This window comes from Lycorma delicatula, chromosome 3 (genome assembly GCF_047948215.1).
Source record: "Lycorma delicatula isolate Av1 chromosome 3, ASM4794821v1, whole genome shotgun sequence".
Lineage (NCBI taxonomy): Eukaryota > Metazoa > Arthropoda > Insecta > Hemiptera > Fulgoridae > Lycorma > Lycorma delicatula.
Genome location: NC_134457.1, coordinates 128,937,970 through 128,964,400, shown reverse-complemented (window position 1 = coordinate 128,964,400; position 26,431 = coordinate 128,937,970). Strand labels below are relative to the sequence as shown.

General features: G+C 29.5%; 1 protein-coding gene across 1 annotated transcript in view; it reads right to left on the bottom strand.

Moving 5' to 3' along the window:
- LOC142321208 (rhodopsin, GQ-coupled-like) overlaps positions 1–26,431 on the bottom strand; it is a 302,038-nt gene that overhangs the window by 254,954 nt on the left and 20,653 nt on the right. The window contains exon 2 of the mRNA XM_075359205.1: positions 364–482. Within this exon, the coding sequence (XP_075215320.1) occupies positions 364–482 (119 nt within the window). The remainder of the gene's footprint in view (positions 1–363; positions 483–26,431) is intronic.

Genomic DNA, 26,431 nt, shown 5'->3' with positions numbered 1-26,431 from the left:
AAACTAAAATTCAAAAAAATCACCCTATATGTTTATAAAAAAATAATGTTATACAATTCATTTTAAAAATCTACCAAATTGTTTATTAGTTATTTTCTTAAATAATATGATATTGTTAAGAAAAAACCCAAACAATTTTTTTAATTCACTAAGCATCATACCTTTCATGTATTTGTATTTAAATATTTTCTTTATTCACATTAATGAGCTGGATTTGTGTTTAAATCTAGCTCATTATGTTGTTTCAATGATTTAAAATTATTTTACTATAGTTACTGTAAGTAAAATGCATCTAGTAATTTTTATACAAAATTTTTATTTGAGAAATTAACTTCTTTTAACTTACTGTACTGATTTTCTTACCTGGTAAAAACGAACAGAACGATTATATTTCCAACTATTCCAGCAACTCCTACTAATGCCAAAATCGATCCCATAAAGTAATGAACCTCCCAACTGACTTTCGGGTAACCAGACCAACTCTGAAAATAAAATAAATTCATTCATAAACAATGATTTAACTTGTTAAATTAAATATAATTTTGAAAGAAAAGCAACTATTTTCTTTGAGTATTTTATCTCTTTTTATTGCTCAGAAATTTGAATAGCAATTTATCACACAAACCAACCTGAATTCCCTAATAGATGACGCATTGATAAAAAATCCTAAGTGATCAAATTATTCATTAATTAAAAACATATATTTTCGTAAAGGATTATTTTGTATTTATTATCTTTTTAATCTATATTTACAGTTAAATGTTATTAATAAAAGTTTATTGGAAAAAGTAATGAATAGTGAGTTTAGTTTAATAAACTAAACTCTGAATACATTTAGTTTACATATCAATAACTGAATTTCATGAAATGCTTGAAAATCATTAGCCTGATTATAACTTCAAACGAAGATGTATTGAGTACGTAATCGCTATAATAATTAATGCTGAATAGCGTCTAATTGTGAATGGATGAGATTGTTTTATGTTTTACGATAATTATAAGATCACAGATAAATCCACCAACAAAGGAAAGGCTAAAGTGATTTAAGCAAAAGTATGAATCATCATTTATTAATAATACTATTAATTTCAGTTCATTTAAACTATTAGTCATTTTTTCAGTTTTTATCTAACTTACAAAGTTTCAGTTACTTACAGTAAACTTACAGCAACTGTTACTTTACAAAGTAACAGTTAGATACTTTGAATTCTGTTATTTGACAACAATTTATTATTAAATTAATAAGTATATTAATTAAAAGATATAACTGAATTCAATTATTTGGCGGCTACATTATATCTGCCTTTCATATAAAAGGTTCCTAATTCGAATTTTGGATTGAAAACTCTTCATATTGGGATAAAAATCCTAATATGAAGGTGAGGGGGAGTATCTGAATTAAATTTGCCATCGGATAACAAGCTGTTCCGCATTTGGTAGATAGATTATCTCGCTTCTAGTAAATTCCACAAATATTTAAACAGTAGTCCACAATGATGTATAGAATCTATGGATATCTACTGAGCCAACTGGATACTGAGAAAACAACGAGAGTTTATCCAAAAGGACACTTAATCAAATCAAATAATCTCGTCCAGAGGAGTAATTTAAGTTTCTATACAAGTAAACGAGATGCATCTCACCTGATAATCATCGGAAGATCGGGATGTTTCCTGGAAATCTGCTTAAATCATGGTTAGAACGGTTCATTTCTCATCAATAATTTTTTGTACACCAGCTCATATGTATGCTGATAACAAATTGTTGTTCTTCCAGACACTAAACGGTCAACTATAAATAGGCTATACAGACAATATCAAGGAAAATATGTGCATCTCTAAAGTTTTTCAGCATACAGAAATTTGCAACTGAAATGAGCCAGCCCTCATAACAGAAAGAACTGCTTTTATGTTCACTAAAACTGCCAAAGAAGAATTACACTATGTTATTTTAAGTTCTCATTCTGAAAGTTAAAGAGAACTATTTAATTTATTGTTTTTCCAGTGTTTATTATTATTATTATTATTATTATTATTATTATTATTATTATTATTTTATTAGCCTTTTGTCTTTATATTTTGTACTAACTAACTTTATCTTTTAGCGTAGAAATAAAATTTACCCACTCTACTCTCTTCTTCTGTTCCTGTTAATCTGCAGAAATAATGTAATTTTTATGAATTGTTTTGTTTTTAAATTTTTTTTTAGCTTCATTTGTAATATAGGCTAATCCTTTATTCTAGTTAATACCTAATATGTTCTGTCACTCAGTTATTTGGTAACCAGTAAAGGGAATACACGTTAGACCATTTAAATAATAATCATTTTTGGGATTGTAATTCGCCGTTGGGAAATAAACAGATGTTAGTTTTGGTTACTAAGCATGTTTTGAAGATCTGTCAAACGCAATTTGATCATGATAACAATAATTACATAACATTCGTAAATTCAAACAACAATGATCATTTGTACATATGTTTGAAATCCACACTAAAATTGCTCCAGAAATATAATATTTAATATTTATTGATAAATTTAAATTTGACATTTGATTTATACCAGTTTTATTGGATAGGTTAATCGAACGCGAACATTGTCCTATAACTGAAAAATGTAGTTATTGTATGATTGTCACCGATTACAAAGGCATGAAACTAATTACAAATGTGATACGGGAACAGTATTGTAGAAATTTATTATGTTTTTCACTAAGTTTTTTAAATCTGTTTAGTATTGAAAAACGCTAGAGTTAAAAAGATATTACATAATTTCGTTAATAGAATGAAAACATCTGAGCGAGTTGTAATTTTGTGAAAAACTATTTTATTTCATCTTGATCGTACCATAATTCATAATTGATTGGGTATTTCATTTCCCAACGCTATTAAATCAATACAATAATCCAAAAAAATACTTTTTTCTACTTTTTTACTTTTTTCTAAGTTTAGACCATTATTTGGCCTAAATGAACGGAATATCCATTTCACCTGGTATTGCATCGAAAATATTTTTTTTTTTAATAGTACTCACTTTTACTACAGAGATTGAAAAATTATAATTTTTTTCAAAATTTAAAATTTAAAACAACATTTATCAAGAAAACAAAAAGTGTGATTTAACATTTTTTCTATATAGTAAAGCTATTTTTAAAGTATGAGTTCTTTATCAAGTATATAATTAATAGTGTATAAATGTGATAAAATAGCCTAATATAGGTTTATAGCAATCATTAGTATTTTTATAAATGGGAAATTATTGTACCAAGAGCAGAAGTATACTTTAGTGTTATGGACAAGCAATTTAATAAAGCGGGTAATAAAGGGTAGGCAATTTAATTAAGCGTAAATTAAATTTAGATTTATTTCTTTTATTCAAATATTTTTTAATTTTGGCATAAAATTTATAAATGGCTACATTTTAGTGTTAAATACTGCTTGAAAATTCAGTTGTTATTAAAACTGGCCTATCATTACAACTTCCTTTCCTCCCTCACAGAATTCTTTATCTACAACTTCGCAATCTGTGCTGGGCTAGGAGTACAAGCCGGAGGAATCCTTATACACCACACACTGAAGTCAACATGTGTCCGGCATATCAAGACCCTGACCAAGGAAGCTCAGCCACCACTGACCATCATATTGCAACTAAGTGTGTAGTTGGCACACATTCACCGCGGAGCGACGGAGACCCATATAGAGCCCGCCGGTCAACGATGAGCTGAGGATGAAGCAAAGCCCTCCCCCATTCTTAAAGACATGCATCCATACGCCATGACGGGTTGCCGACTAGTCACACAGATGGACTTCCCCGTTCCCTTAGTACTCATGTTAGCCAGGTTTTAGAAGCAGCGTTTGATGATTAACCGCCTAGGGCTCTCCGTCCCGAAAAAGGGCTCCGACACCTCTACCGTATATCACATCTACAGGCTGCTCCCTTTATCCAAGGTAGCTGCGATTGGGTAGCTTAACAGATAGTTCCATAGAGAGTACGCTATGCAGTGCAAAACACCAGGATCACGGGGTCAAAGCAGGGATTAACTTTTGTTCACGTACTTGCCTACTCATGTTGGTTAGGTTTCTCTCACGGCGCTTGATAAGAACCGCCGGAACACTTGCGTGATGCCCTACTACACATCATTAATACCGGCCCCATCCTTTATCCAGAAGTGCCTTTTCGCAGTAGCAAACCGTCTCGAGGCTGAAGGAAAACCCCTCCTGTCATCATTCTGGTATAACGATATAATTATTTTTTATTTTTCAACGAAATGAATAATTTCAAAAAAAAAAAATAGATGTTTATTTTATGAAAAACAAAATACACGAGTATTTACGGTTACCGTATGTTTGAGAGGAAGTAGATCGATTTACAACTAAGTACAAAATAAGACTTATGTAAACTATCTAGCTGTTAAACCCTTATATATATATACTCCTCGAACAAATGATGGAGACCTGATTTCACGAGGATATACAGGCCACCAACGATTCAGTGAACATCAATTCGGCTTCCGGAAGAATAGGACAGCGGTGGATACGGTGAAGGAGGTATGGCGGACCGGGCGGCTGCTGGAATCTTGGAGAACCAGACAGATTCCGGTACTAATCACTCCGGACATCAAGGACGCATTTAACTCGCTGCGGTGGAAGGCGATATTCCAGATGTTGAAGAACAGAGGTATAAGAGGTTCCCTGATGCGTCTCATCCAGGATTATTTACCAGACAGGTCCCTGACCAACGTGTTGGAGGCGATTGACTGGGTTCCCAGTCACGTGTGGGGTTCCACAGTGGTCCGTTTTTGGATGTTCGGCATGGATTTCCCGGGGGGCGTTACCCCGGTGGCTTTTGCCGATGACCTTGCCTTGCTGGTCGTGGCGAAGAGGGGAAAAAGCAATTGAAGCCTGCGAACAAGTGCGGTGCTGGTTGAACCGGAATGACCTGCACTTGGCTCCGGAGAATGCGAGGGCGGTGGCGCTGACGTGGAGGAGAAGATTAACACCAATTACCCTTCTGGTGGGGGATCACCCGGTAGGCTTTCGAGAGTCGATCAAATACTTCGGCTTATGGATCCCACCGGCGGTCATTCACAACCCAGGAAGCAAGCCAGAAGGTAGACCGGATAGTGACTGGACTGAGCAAGCTAATGGGAAGAGCGGACGCTCCATGTACTTCGAAGCGTCGCCTGTATGTGCATGTGGTAAACTCTGTGGTCCTGTACGGAGTATAACGAAGCTGGGGCGCAACTGGCGCTTGCTGGAGAGGGTTCAGTGCCGGGTGGCGGCAGCGTATAGTTCTGTGTACACAGAGACCGTCGTGTTTTTTGCGGGTGTCATTCCACAGTAGCAGTTTTTTTTTTTTTTTTATTTGTACATTTTTAATTTTATCAGCTTTTTATTAATAATAAAAAAGATATGTTATTGAAGTTAACTGAACTTTGACACATACTCACTGACATTGTTTCCATCAGCAATCAAGGCAACTAACCACCTTTGCTGTTGTTTTCTAATGCATATTATAATTACTAATGTTATTTAATCCTAGTTCATTTAAGAAAGCCTAATTCAATCGTATAAAAATGTTTTTTGATAAAAGTTCGTAATTTCTTTTTTTCTTAAATTTATAACAAAATTTTGAAATATTGTTTTGTAAAAGATTTTGTAATTATATTCTTCCTTTGTAGCTAAATTAATTGATAATTAGCGTAATGGAAAAAAAAGAAGAAATTTGATAAAGATAATAACAAAGTTCATAATACAACGCTACACTAACTTATAACTGTAATTTATAATTTGTAATTGTTTTGTGGGAGTTATGAAGCTTACAAATAAATAGCGTGTACTAAAGAGAAGGGATTAATATGGTATTTTTAATTTGTTTTATAAAATGTATTAAATATAATTATAACAATTTAAATTAAGATTTTTCTTTTGTTAAACAACATATATTTGATTTAATAACTGAATACGACGGGTTTGAGTTTGAGAGAATAGATTTTAATATAAAATAAATTTTGAGAATTTGGCATTAAGATCAAACGGTATTTTTATGTTAATTATTTAATCGCTGGTTTTGGTTTTTTGTGTTGATATTAGCCTTAAAAGTTGCTAAAATAATTTGTAATTATGAAATTCGTGATACCAGCTAAACTTTTAAACTTCTTTATTTTTATTGTTTTTTTTTAATATGATTAGCTCAATGTTATAAGAGGGTATATGAAATGCAATAAATTTAGACTGGAACCGATAACCTTCTAACTGGAAAAGGCAAGGCGTCAGAATTTCGCCAAGGATTTTTTCATTGTTCAAATTTGTATCGTAGAAATATTTTGGTGGATATTCCTGTTATTTGAATTCTTGCTTTGTGGTTAAAGTATTTTTTATTAAATTTTATTTGTTGAAAAATGAAATTATATATCAACATCTTATGTCTTTTATCACGAAAAAATTTCGTGAATTTGCCGTGTCATAAAAGTAACATTGTTTGTACTACTAGCTGGTTAAATAGTATACAGTTTCTACTAATCAAATTCCTATTTTATCTTCAGTGATTAAAATTTTTTATTAAAATTTAAATATTATAGGAAATTCTAGAATTTAATATTTTTATAGCACTGTTTTAGATCAAATGTGGTCATACTTCTAAAAATGAAGACTATTTTTTAAAATGGTGAAATATGTTATGGCATATAAATTAACAGTAAGAATGAGAACTGAATTAATTATAAAATGACAAACAATTATGAAATTGATTGTATAGTTTTTCAAATCAAAATAATTTATTGTAAATACTCTTTAGAACATCGACCTACTTTGGTTCTGTCATCTGTTTCTACTTTTTGTGTGAAAAAAGTTTTCTACGTCGTAGATAAGATGAAAAAAGGCTTGGTATTGGAACAAGTCTGAGGAATTAATCCATGACAGTATGAAGAGAAAAAATTCTATCTTTTTCTATCGTGTTTTTCTCTTTACCCTGAGATAAATCTGCCTATAAATTTGATTCTGTCTTTTTCTCCGTCACTCTATTGTTTTACGTAACTTATTACTTTTAATGAATTGTAATATATTTCTTTTCTTACTGATTTTTTAGCTGTTAAATCACGTAAAACATATGCAAGGAAAGGATTGTAAATCGTTCGAAAATTACATATTAAATTTCTTTTAACCCTAAAAAACTGGATAAATATTAAATCTATTTAAATACTAGGAAAGTTTATCAAAATCCTCGCCAATTTTTGTAAAAAAGGTTACATGGTTTTTCTAAAAATCAAGTCGTTTGGTAGAATGATGCCGGCGAGAGTTAGTCCGACGGCGGAAACACCGAAGACTTATTTAGTGTCTGACCAACTCGCAAATCGACATTTCAATTTTTTTTAAATTGTTTAAAAATTAAAAAAATAATAATTTTCATGAAATAAAGCTACAGATAATGTCAGAAATAGATGTTCTTAATGAATTTAGGTTTTTTTCCCGTAAATATGTGATAATCTTTGTAATTACACGTTTTTTAATTTGCAAATGTTAAATTTTTGTTCTTCTAACCCAGAGTTTTTTCCTAACCCGTTTACCAATCGCGTCGCTAGATAGCAGTACTTGATAGTACTAGGTAGCGTATATTTGAAATAATAAAATTTAAAAGAAAATTTTAAAAGAGATTATACTTGTTTTATTAAAAAAGGAATAAATAAAACATAAATAAATTGGTAAAACTTTTATTCTACAATTAGAATTATTTGGCGGTGCTGGGGTCATATTTCGAAAAATTGTATTTATGTATTAAAAAAAATTATATTTATTATGCATAAAAATAAGAAGAATCTTAATATTAACAGATAAATAGTAATTACTATTTATCTGTTTGACTAGACTTGACTGTTTGACTGTTTGACTAGACTTGATGTATCGTCCAATCAACCAATCACATGATTTCAGATTTAGTCTATTATTGCTGTTCTATTTGAGTGGAATATTTCTCTTTAACTTAGGTTAAATTTTTTTCAGAGCATTTGGTAAAATTTTTACAACTTGATCTTCAGCTACAACTAATTAGTTTCATAGGTAATTTGAATTATAATTCTGATGCTCTCATTCTTAACAATATTAACACAAAACAAAAATATTTAATAATAGCTCAGTGCAACATAACCTACCATTTGAAGTTTTTACCTAAGTACATATTTTAAGTACATACTAACTATGAATAATATTAAATGTATTTTAATTATGTCTTTATTTAGTTGATATTGTACATAGTATACGTCCAATTTATATTTTTTAAAATAAAAACTTTATTATAATTTTAAAAATCTAAATGTATACAAGGCTAAACTAAAACACATTCTTGAAATATCATAATTAGAAAATGAAATACATTCTAGCAAATAACATAATTTTAAAATTTTTTTAGTCATAAATGGTATTATTTATCGTGGTTAAAAAAGTCTGAATATGATTGTAAATTTTACAATTGTAATGGGTTTATTATGAATAAATAAAGTTAGATAACTTCGTAAACGTTTAATAACTTTCGTAACAATTTCGGAACACTTTCATGATGTATTGCTTAAGAGATCACTCTAAAAATTTAACCTTCCTCAAAACTTAATTGAAGATGAATTTACTTTTTTCTGATATCTTAAGCATTTGCTACTCAAATATTAGAATAAATACGATAAAGTTTTTGATATTTATAATATTTTAATGAATAAAAATACTTTTGTGTCTAATTTCAAAATTAGAAAAGCGTTACTTCATCATCTTGAAAATTATATTTTGATTTCGATACACATTCTCATTTTTTTTTTTTCAGCTCGCAGTATTAGCTACATTTTCGCTCAAAGTATTTCATATATATTCCGCAAAGCGGTCGTAAAACTTTTTAATCATAATAAAAGCTTCGGGATTTTCAGCAGATTCTCGTTGAAGCATTTATATTAGTTGCATTCCATTAGCTACCTAATGGAAAATTTATCAAGAAACGTTTAAATCCATGTCTTGTAAATCATTTTAGATGCAATTTGAAAGTCAGAAACTTTGAAAGATTGATACAGCACGCACATGTAGAGTCAATCCAGAGTCTACAACATAGTTTACCAAAAGCAATGGCATACCGTGAAAGACTAGTGGAAATTCAAAAGTCTTTTGAGCATATTGAGGAAATTATTAAAAATAAAATAGAAGAGAACGAAATAATCGATGAATCATTAGAAAGTTTCCCTATTGAGCGATGTTTCCGATCAAACAATGAAAGATTACATTGAAATTGACAACTTGAAATATTTAGCGATGGACAGAATTCTTGCGCAGTTAAATGAAGATGAGAATCGTATACTTGATACACTAACAAAATGCGTAGAAAACGATAACGATCAAATTTTAAGATTTTTCGTTAGTACTGAAGGAGGGACCGGTAAAAGTTTTCTTATCCACGCAATAGTTGGAATTCATGTTATCCATGCAACAGTTGAATTAGTGTTAATGTAACTGCTCCCAACTGGTATCATTACGCACAACATCAAAGGACTAACAAAAGCAGGCTTTTTCAACTGCCTGTAGAACATAATTGCTACTCCAAAATATAGATAACTGTCAGACATTGCATTGAAATCAATACGAGAAAATTTGAAAAACACGCCTTTAACCATTACCGATAAAATTTTGTTGATGTCTAACATAACTTTCATGTATATAAATCTTAAATTATGTGAAATATTCGACACTTCTGATGAAAAAGATTGTTTGTTTGCAAAACGACACATTTTATTATTTGGAGATTTGTTGCAACTTCAACCAGTGCGTAACAATCCAACTTACATCAAAATTACTTCAGATGAATCTAACTGACACTTAGGATCATTTGGTTTCTTTAATTTATGGAAGATTCTTTTCCACTACGATGAATTGATTCAGTGTGCGATAAAAAAATTATTTGGAATATTCAAAATTGCTATCTCGATATAGAATCGGTTACTTGAACAATGATGGATCTAAAACAACTTACGGTACTTAACGTATTAACGCCACCTCAGCTACAGCTTTATTTAAAAACAAAGTAGTCAATCGGATTTCGGTGGAAAATGAACAGTCTCTTTATTAATTTTAATAAATGGTTATTTATATTTATAAATATAATTTAACCAAACTTAACCTACGCTCGCTTCGCTCGCTAACCTTGACTAATTAACACCGTAATGTTTTGAGTATTTATTTAATAAATTCAGTAATTATTGCAATTATTTATTATTTAAATAATCAAGACACTCCTGTTAATTAGTTAGCGAGCGTAGATTAAGTTTGGTTAAATTAAATTTATAAAATAAATAAATATAATAACCATTTATTAAAATTAATAGAGACTGTTTTGAATCTATATTAAACTCTATATCGGCCCTTTTCCACCGAAATCCGATTGACTACTTTGATTTTAAATAAATCTGTTATTGCGGTGGCGTTAATACGTAAGTACTCAACTTACTTCCAGAAAATTTGTTTTTACAAATAAGAATTACTATAAGAATTTGCTCGAATTGTGCAATTACGTCTATAAACTACTAATAGATAAGTTATGTCTTATAGCAATCAACAGGTTCCTTTTCAGTATTTTTATATTTATTTATATTTGAGAAAATTTGACGAATTCTTTATTATATGATTTATGTTATAAAGTATATATACATGTGTATAAAAAAATTGTTTATCTCCAATTATTTATAGATTGTCATATTTGTTTTGTACTAACAAAGTTCTATCATTTAGTTACAATATTAGTAGAGGAATAAAATATTTAATATTTATGAATATTTAATATATAGGAATAAAATATTTAACGGTGTATGTTGTATTTGAGAAAATGAAGTAAGAAAAATATATAACGATTATTATCTAGCCTTTCATACACACATCTATACTTTTTTCATTCGAACAAAGTCGTTTTGAAGAACTATAAATAAAAGTAAATTGTTGAATTTTGATTTTCAATTTTTGATGTTTCAATTGACGACAAACTCTCACCGAAACCTTAATAATTTTATATTGTTTTGGGAGTTTGAATTTAATTATCCTCAGTTTTTTTTACCATTCAAGTAAATATGACTTTTCCTCTTAAAGTGATTTTATTCCCGCACTCGCTGTTAAGTCTTGTGTTTGAGTTGACATGCAGATTATTTATCTAAATTAATTATGTCTCTAATAAGCTTGAAATTGATTTTTAATTATCGGTACATAGAAATACCAGTTAAAACGTTGACTATTAATAAAGTGATTTTTTAAATAATCGTACACTAAAAATTCCAAGAAAGAAAAATATGTTTATTTTTTACACAACTGTTTTACTGATGAAAGCATTATATTTGTCATTAGTTAAACAGGAAAAAACGGTTTTATTAATACACAAAAACATAAAAAAAAAGCTTTGCCAAAAGTTTTTTAAAATCTTTCCAAACAAGACTACGCTTCAGAAACTGTTTACAAATAGATGACCAATTTGACTGTTAAACAACTGCAGACATTACAGAAAATGAACATCACACAAATTAAATGAAATTAAAAAAAAAATAAATAAAAATTTTAATTGATCAAGTAAACACTACAAAACAAATATTTTTAGTCCGGATTCTAGAAAAATAAACATTTAAAAAAATACAAATACTTTAATTTCTTTCTAGACAATCTCAATAGAAAATATAAATTTAGTTTAAATATATCTTGCGCATTTATATCACTTATTCAGATTACTCACGGCTAGTACCCTAATATACTGGTATTAATAATTATCGGTTCATGTTATCAAGAAGAAAAATTATATTAATATATCATTAGGTATTTTGTGGAGAACATCAAAACTAGTTAACGTTTTATATTGAAAATAATTTACCAAATGTGTTACTATGAGATTATTTATGTGTCGATCGTAATGCTACTTTACTTTATTGCAGAAGAATTTAATATTGTTATATTGTAATGTACTGTATTTTAATGTAACTATAATACATTGTACCGTATTATATTACCGCTCTAATGTACTGTAATGCAACCCTTACATTTGATGAAATATTAATAACATAGCTAGTAATATTCTTTATATGTGCATGTATGTTTATAGTTACATACATATACGCAATACAAATATTTGTATTGCGTATATATATATGTTAACACTTTCTACGTGTGCAAACTTTGTGCTGTATACATACAACTTCAAAAACAGTTACAAATAAATAAGAAATCCGAATTTACTGCTGCACACTAGTTTGTTCAGTCCATAGGTATTCAGATGATATTCAGCCCTTCACACTTTCCAATGTACGGACTAAGTGTAACATTATTACTCTCAGTAAAAGAAAATATTAGATAATAGGTCTAATGGATTTAAAGTGCATAATTATAAAACCATTTGTAAAAATTACACAAAGTAAAAGATTATATTACTATTTCCTTGCTTAGTAAACAATTACTAAGCAAGTTGCTCCTCTGAAGAGAGGTATCTGTTGAGAGTCAGACTAAGGAATGATTCCTGAAAGAGGGCAGCAGCTCTCTTTCAGTAGTTGTTAAGGGCGTAAGTCAGGACGACTTAAACGGCCATATCAACATCACTCAGTCCTCTGAGTACTGCGCAGCTGAAAGCAATGGAAAATTACAGCTGCTTTTTTTTCCAAGAAAATGTAGCTCTCTACATTTTCATATAGCAATGATGGAGCTGCCTTACTTGGTAAAATATTCCGGAGGTAAACTAGTCTCCTGTTCGGATCTCCGGGTGGTACAACTAAGGAAGGGTCACCAAAAAATTAAAAAATAACATTCCACGAGTCGGAGCGTGGAATGTTAGAAGTTTAAAAAAGGTTGGTAGGTTAGAAAATTTAAAGAGCGAAATGGATAGGATAAATGTAGATATAGTAGGAATTAGTGAGGTTCAGTAGGAAGAGGAAAACGACTTTTGGTCAGGTGATTTTAGAATAATTAACTCAGCTTCAAATAATGGGCAGGCAGGAGTAAGTTTCGTAATGAACAAGAAGATAGGGAAGAGAGTAGCGTTTCAAATTGCGTAGCCGTAGGATCATTGTAATAAGAATAAAATCACGACCTAAACCGACAACGATTGTTAACTTCTATATGCCTACAAACGCCCATGATGATGAGGTTGAGAGCGTATATGAAGAAATTGATTTGCATATAACACATAAAAGGAGATGAAAATTTAATAATAGTTTGAGATTGGAATGCAAGAATTGGAAAAGGCAAGGAAGGAAATATAGTGGGTGAATACGGGCTGGCAAAAAGGAATGAGAGGGAACAGACTTATAGAGTTTTGCACAAACTAGTGATTGTATAATTTTTTTTTCCTTAAGTATTATTTAGTAATTGCCAACACCCAGTTTAAAAATCATAATAGAAGAATATACACTTGGAAAAAGCCAGGAGATACTGCAAGGTATCAGATAGATTATATCATGGTTAAGCAAAGATTTAGAAATCAAATCATTGACTGCAAAACTTACCCTGGAGCAGACATTGATGGCGACCATAATTTAGTGATAATGAAATGTAGATTGGGGTTTAAAAACCTAAAGAAAAGGTGTCAGATGAATTGGTGGAATTTAGAGAAGCTTGAGGAAGAGGTAAAGAAGATTTTTGAAGAGGACATCGCAAGAGTTCTGAGTAAAAAAGGTAAGGTAGAAAATGTAGAAGAAGAATTGGAGAATGTTAAAAAGGAAATTATTAAATCAGCAGAAGCGAACTTAGGTGGAACAAAGAGAACTGGTAGAAAACCTTGGTTTTCAGACGATTCATTGCAGATGATATATTGATGGATGAACGTAGAAAATATAAGAATGTTAGTGGTGAAGAAAGTAAAAGGAACTATCGACAATTAAGAAATACTATGAACAGGAAGTGCAAATTAGCAAAAGAAGAGTGGATTAAAGAAAAGTGTTCAGAAGTGGAAAGAGAAATGAACATTGGTAAAATTGACGGAGCATACAGGAAAGTTAAAGAAAATTTTGGGGTACATAAAATAAAATCCAATAATTTGTTGGATCCAACAAAGATGGTACACACCGATTTATAATACGAAAGGTAAAGGCGATAGGTGGGTGGAATATATTAAAGAGTTATACGGAGGAAATGAATTAGAAAATGGTGTTATAGAGGAAGAAGAGGAAGTTGAAGAGGATGAAATGGGAGAAACAATACTGAGATCTGAATTTAAGAGAGCATTAAAAGATTTGAATGGCAGAAAGGCTCCTGGAATAAACGGAATACCTATAGAATTACTGCGCAGTGCAGGTGAGGAAGCGATTGATAGATTATACAAACTGGTGTGTAATATTTATGAAAAAAGGGAAGTTCCGTCAGACTTCAAAAAAAGTTTATCTTCATGATAACAAAGAAAGCGGGGACAGATAAATGTGAAGAATACAGAACAATTAGTTTAACTAGTCATATATCAAAAATCTTAACTAGAATTCTATACAGAAGAATTGAGAGGAGAGTGGAAGAAGTGTTAGGAGAAGACCAATTTAGTTTCAGGAAATATGTAGGGACAAGGGAAGCAATTTTAGGCATCAGATTAATAGTAGAAGGAAGATTAAAGAAAAACAAACCAACCAACATACTTGGCATTTATAGACCTTGGCATTCGATAACGTAAAATGGAATAAAATGTTCAGCTATTAAAAAAAAATTAGGGTTCAAATAGAGAGATAGAAGAAAAATTGCTTACAATTACAGCAACCAAACAGCAACAGTAATAATTGAAGAACATAAGAAAGAAGCCGTAATAAGAAAGGAAGTCCGACAAGGATATTTCCTATCCTCGTTACTTTTTAATCTTTACATGGAACTAACAGTTAATGATATTAAAGAACAATTTAGATTCGGAGTAAAAGTACAAGGTGAAAAGAAAAGATTCTATGATTTGCTGATGATATAGTAATTGTTGATAATAGTTGAGAGTAAAAAGGATTTAGAAGAAATAATGAATGGCATGGATAAAGTCCTATGCAAGAACTACCGCATGAAAATAAACGATAAACTGAATTAAAGTAATGAAATGATGAAATAACAAAGATGGACCACTGAATGTGAAAATTGGACGAGAAAAGAATATGGAGGTAAAAGAATTTTGTTATTTGGGAAGTAGAATTACTAAAGATGGATGAAGCAGGAGCGATATAAAATTCTGAATAGCACAGGCAAAACGAGCCTTCAGTCAGAAATATAATTTGTTTACATCAAAAAGTAATTTCAATGTCAGGGAAAGATTTTTGAAAGTATATGTTTGGAGTGGTGCTTTATATCAGTTGGACGATCGGAGTATCTGAGAAGAAAAGATTAAAAGCTTTCGAAATGTGGTGCTGTAGGAGAATGTTAAAAATCAGATGGGTGGATAAAAGTGACAAATGAAGAGGTGTTGCGGCAAACAGATGAAGAAAGAAACATTTGGAAAAATATAGCTAAAAGAAGAGACAGACTTATAGGCTACATATTAAGCCATCCTGGAATAGTCGGTTTAATATTGGAGGGACAATTAGAAGGAATAAATTGTGTAGGCAGGCAATGTTAGAATATGTAAAAAAAATTGTTAGGGATGGATGTAGGATAGTAGGGGGTATACCAAAATGAAACGACTAGCACTAGATACGGAATCTTGGAGAGCTGCATCAAACCAGTCAAATGACTGAAGACAAAAAAAGAGTAAACAATTCATTTTATATATTAAGTTTATTAAATTGGTCGTAGAAAAAAATGATATAAACTCAATAAATACTATAATCATTTAATTGTAATTAACATATAATTATAATTACAGTTAAATCTTTATTATATATATATTTGTGTGCGTGTGTATGAAAGTGAACTCCTCCTAAACAGCTGGACTGATTTTGATGAAATTTTGTGGGTGTGTTCAAGGGGATTCGAGAATGATTTAGACTCACAATTTGGTCCATTGGAAATTGTTTTTTTAATTAATTTTTTATTTAATTTTTCATATTAAGTAAATGTTGATTTTGGAATGTTTTACATTGGATCCGGCAGACTGCACTACCATCGCAGTATAGAATATTAAATAATATTCTATTTTAATTTTAGTTTGTCCCGACAATTGGTGCTGCGATCAAATTGAGAAAAATATTTCGTAATTTTGTGTTATTATGTTACAAAAAATCGCGAGAAAACAGTTTTTTAATAAATAAGAGGCTAATAAATCAGATGGAAATGTAAACAAAGGAAAACCAATCAGATCAATGGAAGATGGCCGCTATCAAACACAACGACCAATCACAAAGAGCCCGTATGGCCGTTGCCAATGTAAACAAAATCACAACTGATTAAGTAACAAGTAGGCAGCACTGCGATCGCGTTTAGAATTGTGCGCGTATTGAGAAATATGATATTATTATTTATTGAAATAACGTTTTAAAGTGTAATTAAAAAATATACATTGTGCAAATGTGTAAGGTACAGGATTGAAGTGAAAATGTTTTTTTAAATTTATTTACGATGTTGGGATGGTAAGGTTCACAATTGGGTCTGGTAGGCAGCGTTTGGGTCTGGTAGGCAGAGCTGCGATCGCGTTTTAAAGTTTTTTTTTAATTTTTGGTTTCAGTCAAACCCGGTAGTTGGTGCTGCGATCGGATTCTAGGATTTTTTTTTATTTTGTTGCTTTATCGCATATCTGTTACTTTCGTCGTAGCTTAGTGTTGTTCTTACATTAAAATTCATATTTAGAGAATAGTTTGAATTAAATCCGATAGGTAGTGCTGTTCTGACAATTGGATTTATTTACATTCTGATTTTTATAAAGTTAAAGGTGAAATTTTATAAGGTTCCGTAATGTTTTGTAAGTTTCTTAATGTTCAGTATTAATTGTAATGATTTTGCAGCCACAACACTTTTCGTTAAAAAATTATTTTCCACCGAATACTGTGATTAGAGAGTGGTGTGAATTAAATCCTATAGGTAGTGCTGTTGTTTTGCCATTTGGATTTATTTACATTCTGGCTTTTATAAAGTGAAAGGTTAAATTTTGTTAAATTGCTAATGTTCAGTTTTTTAAGGTTTTATGAAACTTTCAATTGTCATTTAATCTGTATGTATACTCAGATCTAGCAATAGCGAAGCATTGCCGAGTCTGCTAGAATTGCGCGCTTATTGAGAATATTATATTATATTATTATTTATTGAAATAACGTTTTAAAGTTTAATTAAAAAATGTACATTCTGAAAATTTGTAAGATGAAGTATTGAAGTGAGTATTTTACATGATTTTTCATGAATTTTAATGATGTATACACGTGCATTCAATAACATCAACTAAACCTACAAATTTAAATTATCAGTACTCATTTGATTCTATGCAACTTATGAGAACGGCTCTTTGAAAATAAAAATTTAAGTTTGTTAAATAAATTATAACATTTATAAAATTAAAATATAAGTTACTAAAAATATAGTTTAAAGTATATTTAAAAAATGAATTTATAATGTTTTAGCTGATTAATTTTATAAAGTTTTCTAAAATTATTTTTAATATACAATTATCTAAAATTTGGTAAAATAGATGTTAAAATAAAGAATGAGAAAAATGATAAAAATTTCTACTAAAATTTTAACTACGTTGCTTTTTTTACAGTGCTTTAATTTTTTTTATTAATTAATTAAGCTGTTACATGGTTATGAAACATCAAAGTTATTAAATAAAAAAAAAATATGTAGGAGGTACTGTTTTAGAATGATGTTAAGTGAAAATTAGTAGTAATGTGGGTGAAAATTTATTAATTACCCTAATTATTAATTTTACGACGTTTCGGTTTTTTAATTCAATTTTCATCGGACATCTCTATATTTAGTAAAAATAAATATTAACCATACTACACATAATTAATCAATAAACCTATTCCAATCACAAAATGATACTAATAGTCATTTTAATGAAATTTAGAACACATTCCTGCTAATTTTAACTTAAATTACTTATATTTATGTGTGTGCATTTATTACAGAATAATGCCGCATCAGGACAACGTCTGTCGGGTCCGCTAGTATATATATATATATATAATTAGTAATTTTATATTAGTAATGCTTTAAAGCATGCCAGCACCTGGTAAATATTATTTTCATATAAAGAGAGGAACTATGTGATGCCTATATATCTATATTTATTCATACCTCTTTTAAGAATTATTTTATTATATTTCGTCATAAAAGTTGCACTTGTAATATTAAATAAAATATAAAAGATACATTATTACATCAAATGATTTTCTTGTAACTAAAAGTAATATCTTTTTTTAATATATTATTAATTAAATTATAAAAACAGCAAGAACAACCTTTTTTAAAACAAAGGTAGAAATTATGTTTTAATTTTAAAATACTTGTTTTATCTTCTAGAGTACCTTTCTTTCTTGCCTACGGAACGACCATAAGGTACTTCAGAGGATGAATGAGAATGATGTTTATGATTACAAATGAAGTATATTGCCTTGTACAGTCTCAGGTCAACCATTCCTGAGATGTGTGGTCAATTGAAATCCAACCATCAAAGAACACCGGTTTCCACGAATCTAGTATTCAAATCCACCTCAAACTTCCTTTACAAAGATTTGAATCTTTGTAAAGATCATCATCCGAAATCAGATGATTTGGGATGACGAGTTTACTACTAAACCAATCCGGTGGGTCTTCTAGAGTTCAAACCAGAAAAAAGTGACACTTTAAGTATTTATTAAATAAAACAACAGAACAAAAAATATTTAAGATGAATTCATTTGTTTTAAATGGATAAGTATTGTCTTTATAAAAATACTGATACAGAACTTATTGAACTTATGAACTATGTGAATAAGATTTGTTGCAATTACAGTATAACAGATCTGATAGCGCCATTTCTGCAATCATAGTCAAAAACATCAGAAAATTGATGCCTTTTTCCACGATATTTTATCCTCTTTTTTACTTCCTTGTACGAAGTAAAGGAAATATTGAGATCGCGAAAAATTTCGATTTTCAGATTTCAACAGAAATAAACATTTTGACCATCCCTGAATCCATTTTGACTAGTTTCGGATTGCAGAGTTCGAATTAACAATATACCCTGGCTTAGGAAATCTAGAATATTAATCAGTTACTGGCACACATTTAAAACATTAACAAAGTCTCAGCTGTCTTCAGGCCTCTACAAATTTAACCAAAATTTTATTCAAATCTGTAATATTAAAAAAATTTAAAAAAACATAAATTAAAAAAAAATTAATTTATGTTTTTTAAATTTTTTTATAATATTGATAATTACAAGATAATATGAAATTACTAACTATTATCATTGTTTACAACTTCCTTTACCTTATATGTTTACCATTGTATTTACCTTATACAACTTCCCATATTTGTCCATATAACACTGCCAAATATTCGCAACGTACTTCCAATGTTTGTGTAAACATAGTTTCCTGTTAATCATAATTTTAGAGTATCATTTAAAGATACAATAACAAGTTGTATTGTAACAGCCTGTTGGTTTCGGGCTAAACAGCCTAAAACCAACATAAATATAGAAAAAACAAGGCATGATAAGCAGAGAGAATTATTTAAATGTGGAAAAAGGAATAGCGTAACAAAATATTTTATTTTTTTTAGAGAATTGAGAGAAATATATATTTATTAGAAAAGTAGTTATTTTAAGTTGTAAATAATTTCTTATAAACGGTAGCTTGTATTTCATGTTATTTATATTTCGAGAAATAAATCATCTGATAAAATAATATATAAAGCAAAAAATAATAAACGAAATTGTCATCTAAACGGAAAAATTGTAAAGTAGATAAGCAGGCGGTAAAATTTAAAGGTATGAGAAAGACAGATTGTTTAAAATTCTGTGCTTTTGGTTGAACTAAGAAATACTGTGAATACGAATCTGTTATCGGAATTTTATTTGCTATAAATATTCTAACTACCTTAGACATGTTATAATGCATAATATTTACAAGCTACTATGAACGTCTACTAGCTAACTTTTTTCTACGTGCAACAAATCACATTTTGACATCCTATTCAGTTTTCGCGATGAACTGTATTGTGGTAAAACTGAAATTGGTCTTTTATATCATGAAAAAAACTTTTATTACCACAGTTATAACAATACAAATATAATTCATAGTCTGAATATTCTAGGTGAGCTGTTTTTTTGTTAGCTTTATATTTATTTTCAAATATTTATGAATCGTTCTGGTTTCAAGGAAAATTTTTATTTAGACTACATCCATTTTAATCTTGATTGACTAGAATAATAACTGATGTCTTGATTATCAATACCCCGAATAACTTTCTCACAAATAAGAATGAAATTCGTAAATAACTTGTTAGTATTTACGGTTAAATTATTATTATTATTATCATTATCATTATTATCATTATCATTATCATTATTATCATTATCATTATCATTATTATCATCATCATTATCATTATTATCATTATCATTATTATTATTATTATTATCTTTTTGGACTAGTTGCTCGGATTGTCAGTAAAGCACGCCGGGACCTTGGTCTTGTCCTTTGAATTTGTGGACGGTTTAGCAATATTTCCACTTGTAACCTGCGGTACAAGTCTTTGGTGAGGAGTCGCTTGGAGTACTCGACCGTGGTGTGGAATAGTACACGACGTTTTGCCTCTGATCTGGTTGAGGGTGTTCAGGATAGGTTCTTGAACTGGATGCGTTTTAAGTTTGGAGATTGTTTTGTTGGTGCTAATAGAGAGGATATGTTGAGGCAATTAGGCCTTTCCAGGTTATCTGATAGAAGAACGTACTTTGACTTTGTTTTCTTTTATAAAGCTCTGCACAACAGACTTCCGACGCGTTATCATGTTGTCTTGCGGAACCAGGCCAGGTCAGTGAGGTCTTTTAGGCAATTTGTGACGCCGGTTGGTTCCACCGTGTCTCCGATTGAGCGGTGTACCAGTGTTGCAGTGGAGTTCAGGATAAGCTAAGCTTTTGGGAAGATGAGGCAACCTTCGTTAAAAATTTGAGAGGGTTACGTGGCGATGGATCATTGTCCTTGGTGTGATGCTCACTTTCATGATTTTAAAATTATTGTTGTTTTATTTAAGGATTATTGCTTATAACTTGTTTTATTTGGAATGTATTAGTAATGTTGTCTTTTTTGTTTTTGGATGTTTTCATCTATGTGTTTTTATTATCACTCCGTAGCTACCGTTTTTAAAGTTCTAATTATTTTTTGTATTTGACTGCATAATTGTTATTATTATTATTGTGTTTTGAATATTGTATTTTTAATTTATATGTGGGTGTTCTTTTGTGACTTTATGTGATATTGTGTGGCATACAAAGGTTTTGTAACTGTTCTGTTGCACAATTATAAAATAAATTAATAAAAAAAAAATATAAAAAAAATTATTATTATTATTATTATTAACGTCAATGAGTAAATAAATAAATGTATATGTATATATAATACAATGATTCAATCTATGAATTATATGATTCAATTTAATTAAAAAGACTGTTTATTAATTTAAAACCTGATTATTTTTAAAAATTATTTTCATAATTTCTCTGCGGTTCTTAAAACCAAGGGCCAACTTAGATTTAACTGAAATCTAAGTTGGCATATTAAATCTAAGTTGGCCCTTGGTTTTTCGGTTTACCAATAAAATTGCAATAAAGGAGATTGTTTAAATAAAATTTAAAAACTTGCGATAGAAGATAACGTCGTTCTTTTTTAATAGAGGTTAAAAAACTAACTGTTATAATATTAAAAAAAAATACTTTGAAAACGATTAATTATTTTTGATTTTGAAAATTCTTTCAATTTTTAGTCGATAGAACTACTTTTCATGGTGAGTTAAAGGAATATACCTATAAACGTATTGTATAACAACAGAAAGGAGTTCTGTTTTGTGTTCATACTTTTTTCAGTGTCTTTAGCGTTGTTAACACATGTAAATCCCGTTTGTAGTAAAAAAAATTATACGGTAACAAATCATTTTGTTTCTACGATCACTAAGAAAATGAAGATTATTACTGAATTACAATGCCTGAATACTTAGTTATGGAAGTACTATTAACTAACAAGTATGTTTGTTGATATATGCTTGATTTATATATAATTATTAACTAATTACTTGTACCTGTTAAGTAAATTATTTAACATTACTACCAGGTATAATTATGGTTTGTGTTCTAAATAAATATTAACTTTTACAATTTTGGTAAGAAGCGCGTGTTAGTCATGTAATTCTAGTATTATTCTGTCACTTTTCTTCTTTTGTAATCTATATTAATTATAATGGCAGTTCATCTGTGAGAAAGCAAAGTTCTTACTTAAAAGTTTTCAGGAGAATGTTTTAGGTAGTTAGTAAACCGTTCGACGTATGTACATTAAACCAGCTTCCCTGCGTCTCACCAGTAACTGCCATATGCTTTTACTTATAAGAGAACCAACAATTTAAGTTACATACTTTCTAATTGACACCAAAAATAATGTACAATGTTTTAGTAAATAGAGTTTTACTGAGAAAAATTTTCTTTTTAAGACTAACTAACGAACTTATCAAAGCACACAGTAAACTAATGCCAATAAAATAAACCTGTTACAATACTAAAGATACATTTATGCAAATATGTTATTTGGTAAATATGTTATTTATGCATTTACGTTATTTGGTAAACAGGATAACGTTAGCAATTCTTTTTAATATGTACGTTTAGTGTACGCGGTACAATACTTTACCATACGAGAGGGCCATTAGATGATTCAGTTACTATTTTTATTTAATTACAGATCATTTAATACATCTTTCCTTTCTATTTTTTTAAAAATAAAATGAATAGATTTTTTTACAGAAGCATATTACACAGTCGACGTGCTAATAAAAAAAAATATATGAATTTTTTGCATCTTTGTTTAACGTGTACAAATAATACGTGCTCGGAGAATTTTAATTATACTTTATCTTAAAATTGATTTTATTCAAGAATATTTCATACATTTAAATATTATTTATAATTATATTATATATCATAAAATTATCATCGTATAATTAGCCCACCTGGTGGCTGGTATACTGGTTAACTCGTCACAAATCAGTAAATAGATTATTTTTGAAGTCTGAGGTTCTAAGGTTCAAATTTAGTAAAATTTACGTTAGGTTCTAAGGTAAAATTTAGTTGCTTTTATAAGCATCTGAACCAAAGACAGTGAATCCATTCCTTACCGCTAAATCAAATTTTCCTACCACATTTTCTTCTTTGACCACAGCATTCCAGCTTCCCATCAATACCTTTCAGCAGTAATTTACTCATTTTTATTAGAGCTCCAATACTTTCATACATCGTATAATCTTCAATATTGTCGTCTTCATAATTTGATTTTCTAACTTTCCATTCTGCAAAAAAAATTGTTAATCCAAGTTCCTACATTTAATCGGCCCATTAACTTTGTGTCTACCGGAGATCCGAATGAGAATCTGTATTAACTCCGGAACATTTAACAAAAAAAAAACCAATATCATAGCGTAATGCAAGGATTTATCACTTCGTAATGCAAGGATCTTTAAGAAAGTGGTTTTCCGTTGCCTTCTATATTCTAATGCCTGAATTAGTTACTATGCTTTTGGGCGCAGTTTCCCACTCCAAAGCAATAAAGTGCCCTGTACCTATCACTGCTTATTCGCCCTCTGAAAAGGCCATTGGCACTTGGAATGGTGGGTATTCCCTATACTGGAAGTAACTCGCCCTTCATTCGTTAGACGCTTGTGTACTAAATAAATACAATCACTCTACCATGGGGAGGTGAATATCAGGATTTCCCCTTCATCAAATTTCGGACCTTAAGACATTTCCTAGATTATCAAATAAGTTTGGAGAGGATCATAGTACTCGTAGAATTTCTATTCAAAAGACCTATAAAATTTGTTGGATCTAATTTATGATTTTCTTATATTATTGGATTTGCATTACGAATTTCAACGAAATATAAAAAAAAGTTTAAATAAATTTAAAATAGATTACATGTTTTATCGGTGTCTTAAGAACTCTACAGAATCCATTTTAACTTCCTTATAGTAATTTCCAGTATATTCCAGTCCACATAACTTAGATCAACTATACTTTGTATAGTTTCCGTATTTTACTTCAATTTTATAAAAAATTAAAATGAGAAAAGAAGGATTTTTTTTATCTATTAATTTCTTATAAGTTTGTTTGCTTATTTTATAGAGATGATAATAATACTTTAAACAATTTATTTCTTGTGTTAATAAATTTCTATGATGGTGAGATTGGTTTTTATTGCCATAATAAGAAATGAAAAATTTTAAAATTCCAATTAAAACATTTCAGAATTTCTTCACTGGTAAATAAATTGAGAATTAGATGACTCAACTTATTTAAATATATGCATTAATAAGTTTGATACTTTAATCCCAAAGTGTTTAATACATGAAAAAAAATTAATTGAAATGGTGGAGTGGAAATGATTGTTAAAAATTAATTAATATTTACAATTGCATTCCTGATAGTAATGAATTACAGATTTTTTTACAAATAATGAATAAACAACGGTCTTAAAATATATTGTAGGTAATAAAACATTTTCTACCGTTTTTCTTATTTTATATTAAATACATGGCTAGGGTTTTAGTCATTTTTAAAAAATTTTCAATTTTCCAAATAAAATACGTGAGTTTATAAACTAAATTAAAAAAAATTACTACTTTCTTGTTTTATCGTTTCCTGATACATACCGATACTTATCTGTAGGAATATGCATATCCAAAATTGAGGACGGCTGCTTAGAATATGAATAATATAATAAAAAAGTAATTATTTTTATTTATTCACTTATTTTTGTTATATTTGATTTATCAAAATATACTTATTTGGAATTTATATTTATAACAATTTATTTTAGCTTGATGTATTTTTAAAAAAAACGGGTACCTCATAAGGGATCAAAATAAAATTTATTAATGATAATCACGTAAAGAGAGATCCCTAACGATACCCCTCATTAAAGCAAACAATGTTTCAACACCTCATCTATAGAAAAAGCAAATATGCAAGTGGTCAAATTAAAGTTCAATACTCAACATCGCACCAGAAACAAATCGAAGGTAAGAAGAATAAAAATAATAATATAAGCAATGTCATCAGTAGCAGTATATGAAACACTATAAATAAAACAAACATTCGTAGTTAAAAGCTGTAATTTTTAGATCATTAGTGACATTCACTACACAGTGACAGACTTATCCTGTGTTCCCACTACTTTCTTTTTCTCCAGTGATTACACCTTCCAGGTCCAGCACATGGGAAGTTTTAATCACCTGATATGTCATTGTTGTTATCCAATAGATTTACTGCCAGATAATTTACACATTTGTCAAATCTCTGTTTACACCGCGAGCTAAAATTTTGGATCTCTTCGAAAACGAAGTAATCCAAGAAGGTAATCCAAGCAAATCATGAATTTCTCTACCCCCATGATGTGTCTGTTATGGTCCTTACAAAATTGTTTTGGAATCATTGAATCATTTCAATTTTGCTGTTACTTGTCGTCCAACAGAGCAGGAGCCATACTTGTAGATAGGTTTAAGGATAACCTTTTAGAACAACAGATTATTAGATAAGGATAACTGTGCCCAGACTTTGTTCTGGTTTCCAGACAGTTGTTTTCCATTATGTAAAGGAAAAATTATATGTAGATTTTTTGTTTCTATAATAGAATTTTGCAGTATTGATATTATATTGATTAAACTGTTTTATTAAGTGTATTGTTTTAACTTTTGATTGCAAAGCTTTGTACTATTATTTCTTAGACTAGTGTTAATTTAAAATAATATCTTTTTATTAGAATACTATGTTATTGGGAATTAATGTTTCAAAATTCTTATAGGAATAAATTTTGTTTTACCATTTACTAACGTGAATCAACGCAACAATATAAGCTTTTGTCAATAGACTATATATTAATATCATACCTGTTGTTTAAATAATCAATGATTATGTATTTTATTAAGTGTAAAAGAATAGAGAGAATACAGATTTGTTCATTGATTTTTTCTCATTTTATATAAATTTAAATGAACACCTATTACAGGTAGAAAAAAAAATTACTACTATGTCTGTCCTAAACGTTTTAAATATCAGGCAGCCAATTGATGCAATTTTCGAATCTGCTCATAACGGAGTGAGTGAATTACGAAAAAGTAAGAATTCTAATAAAATAATTCTAAGCAAATAAGTAAAAAGTGATAACTTATTAAAAAAAGTAAAAGTTGGCTATGGAAATAACCTAAGTGTTTTATAAACCCTTAATATTAATTATAATTAAAACAAAATTGTTCGAAGAACCCAGTATTATTCTATCCTATAATATTTCCACTGGCTGAGCTCAACTTCCACTCAACTTCCA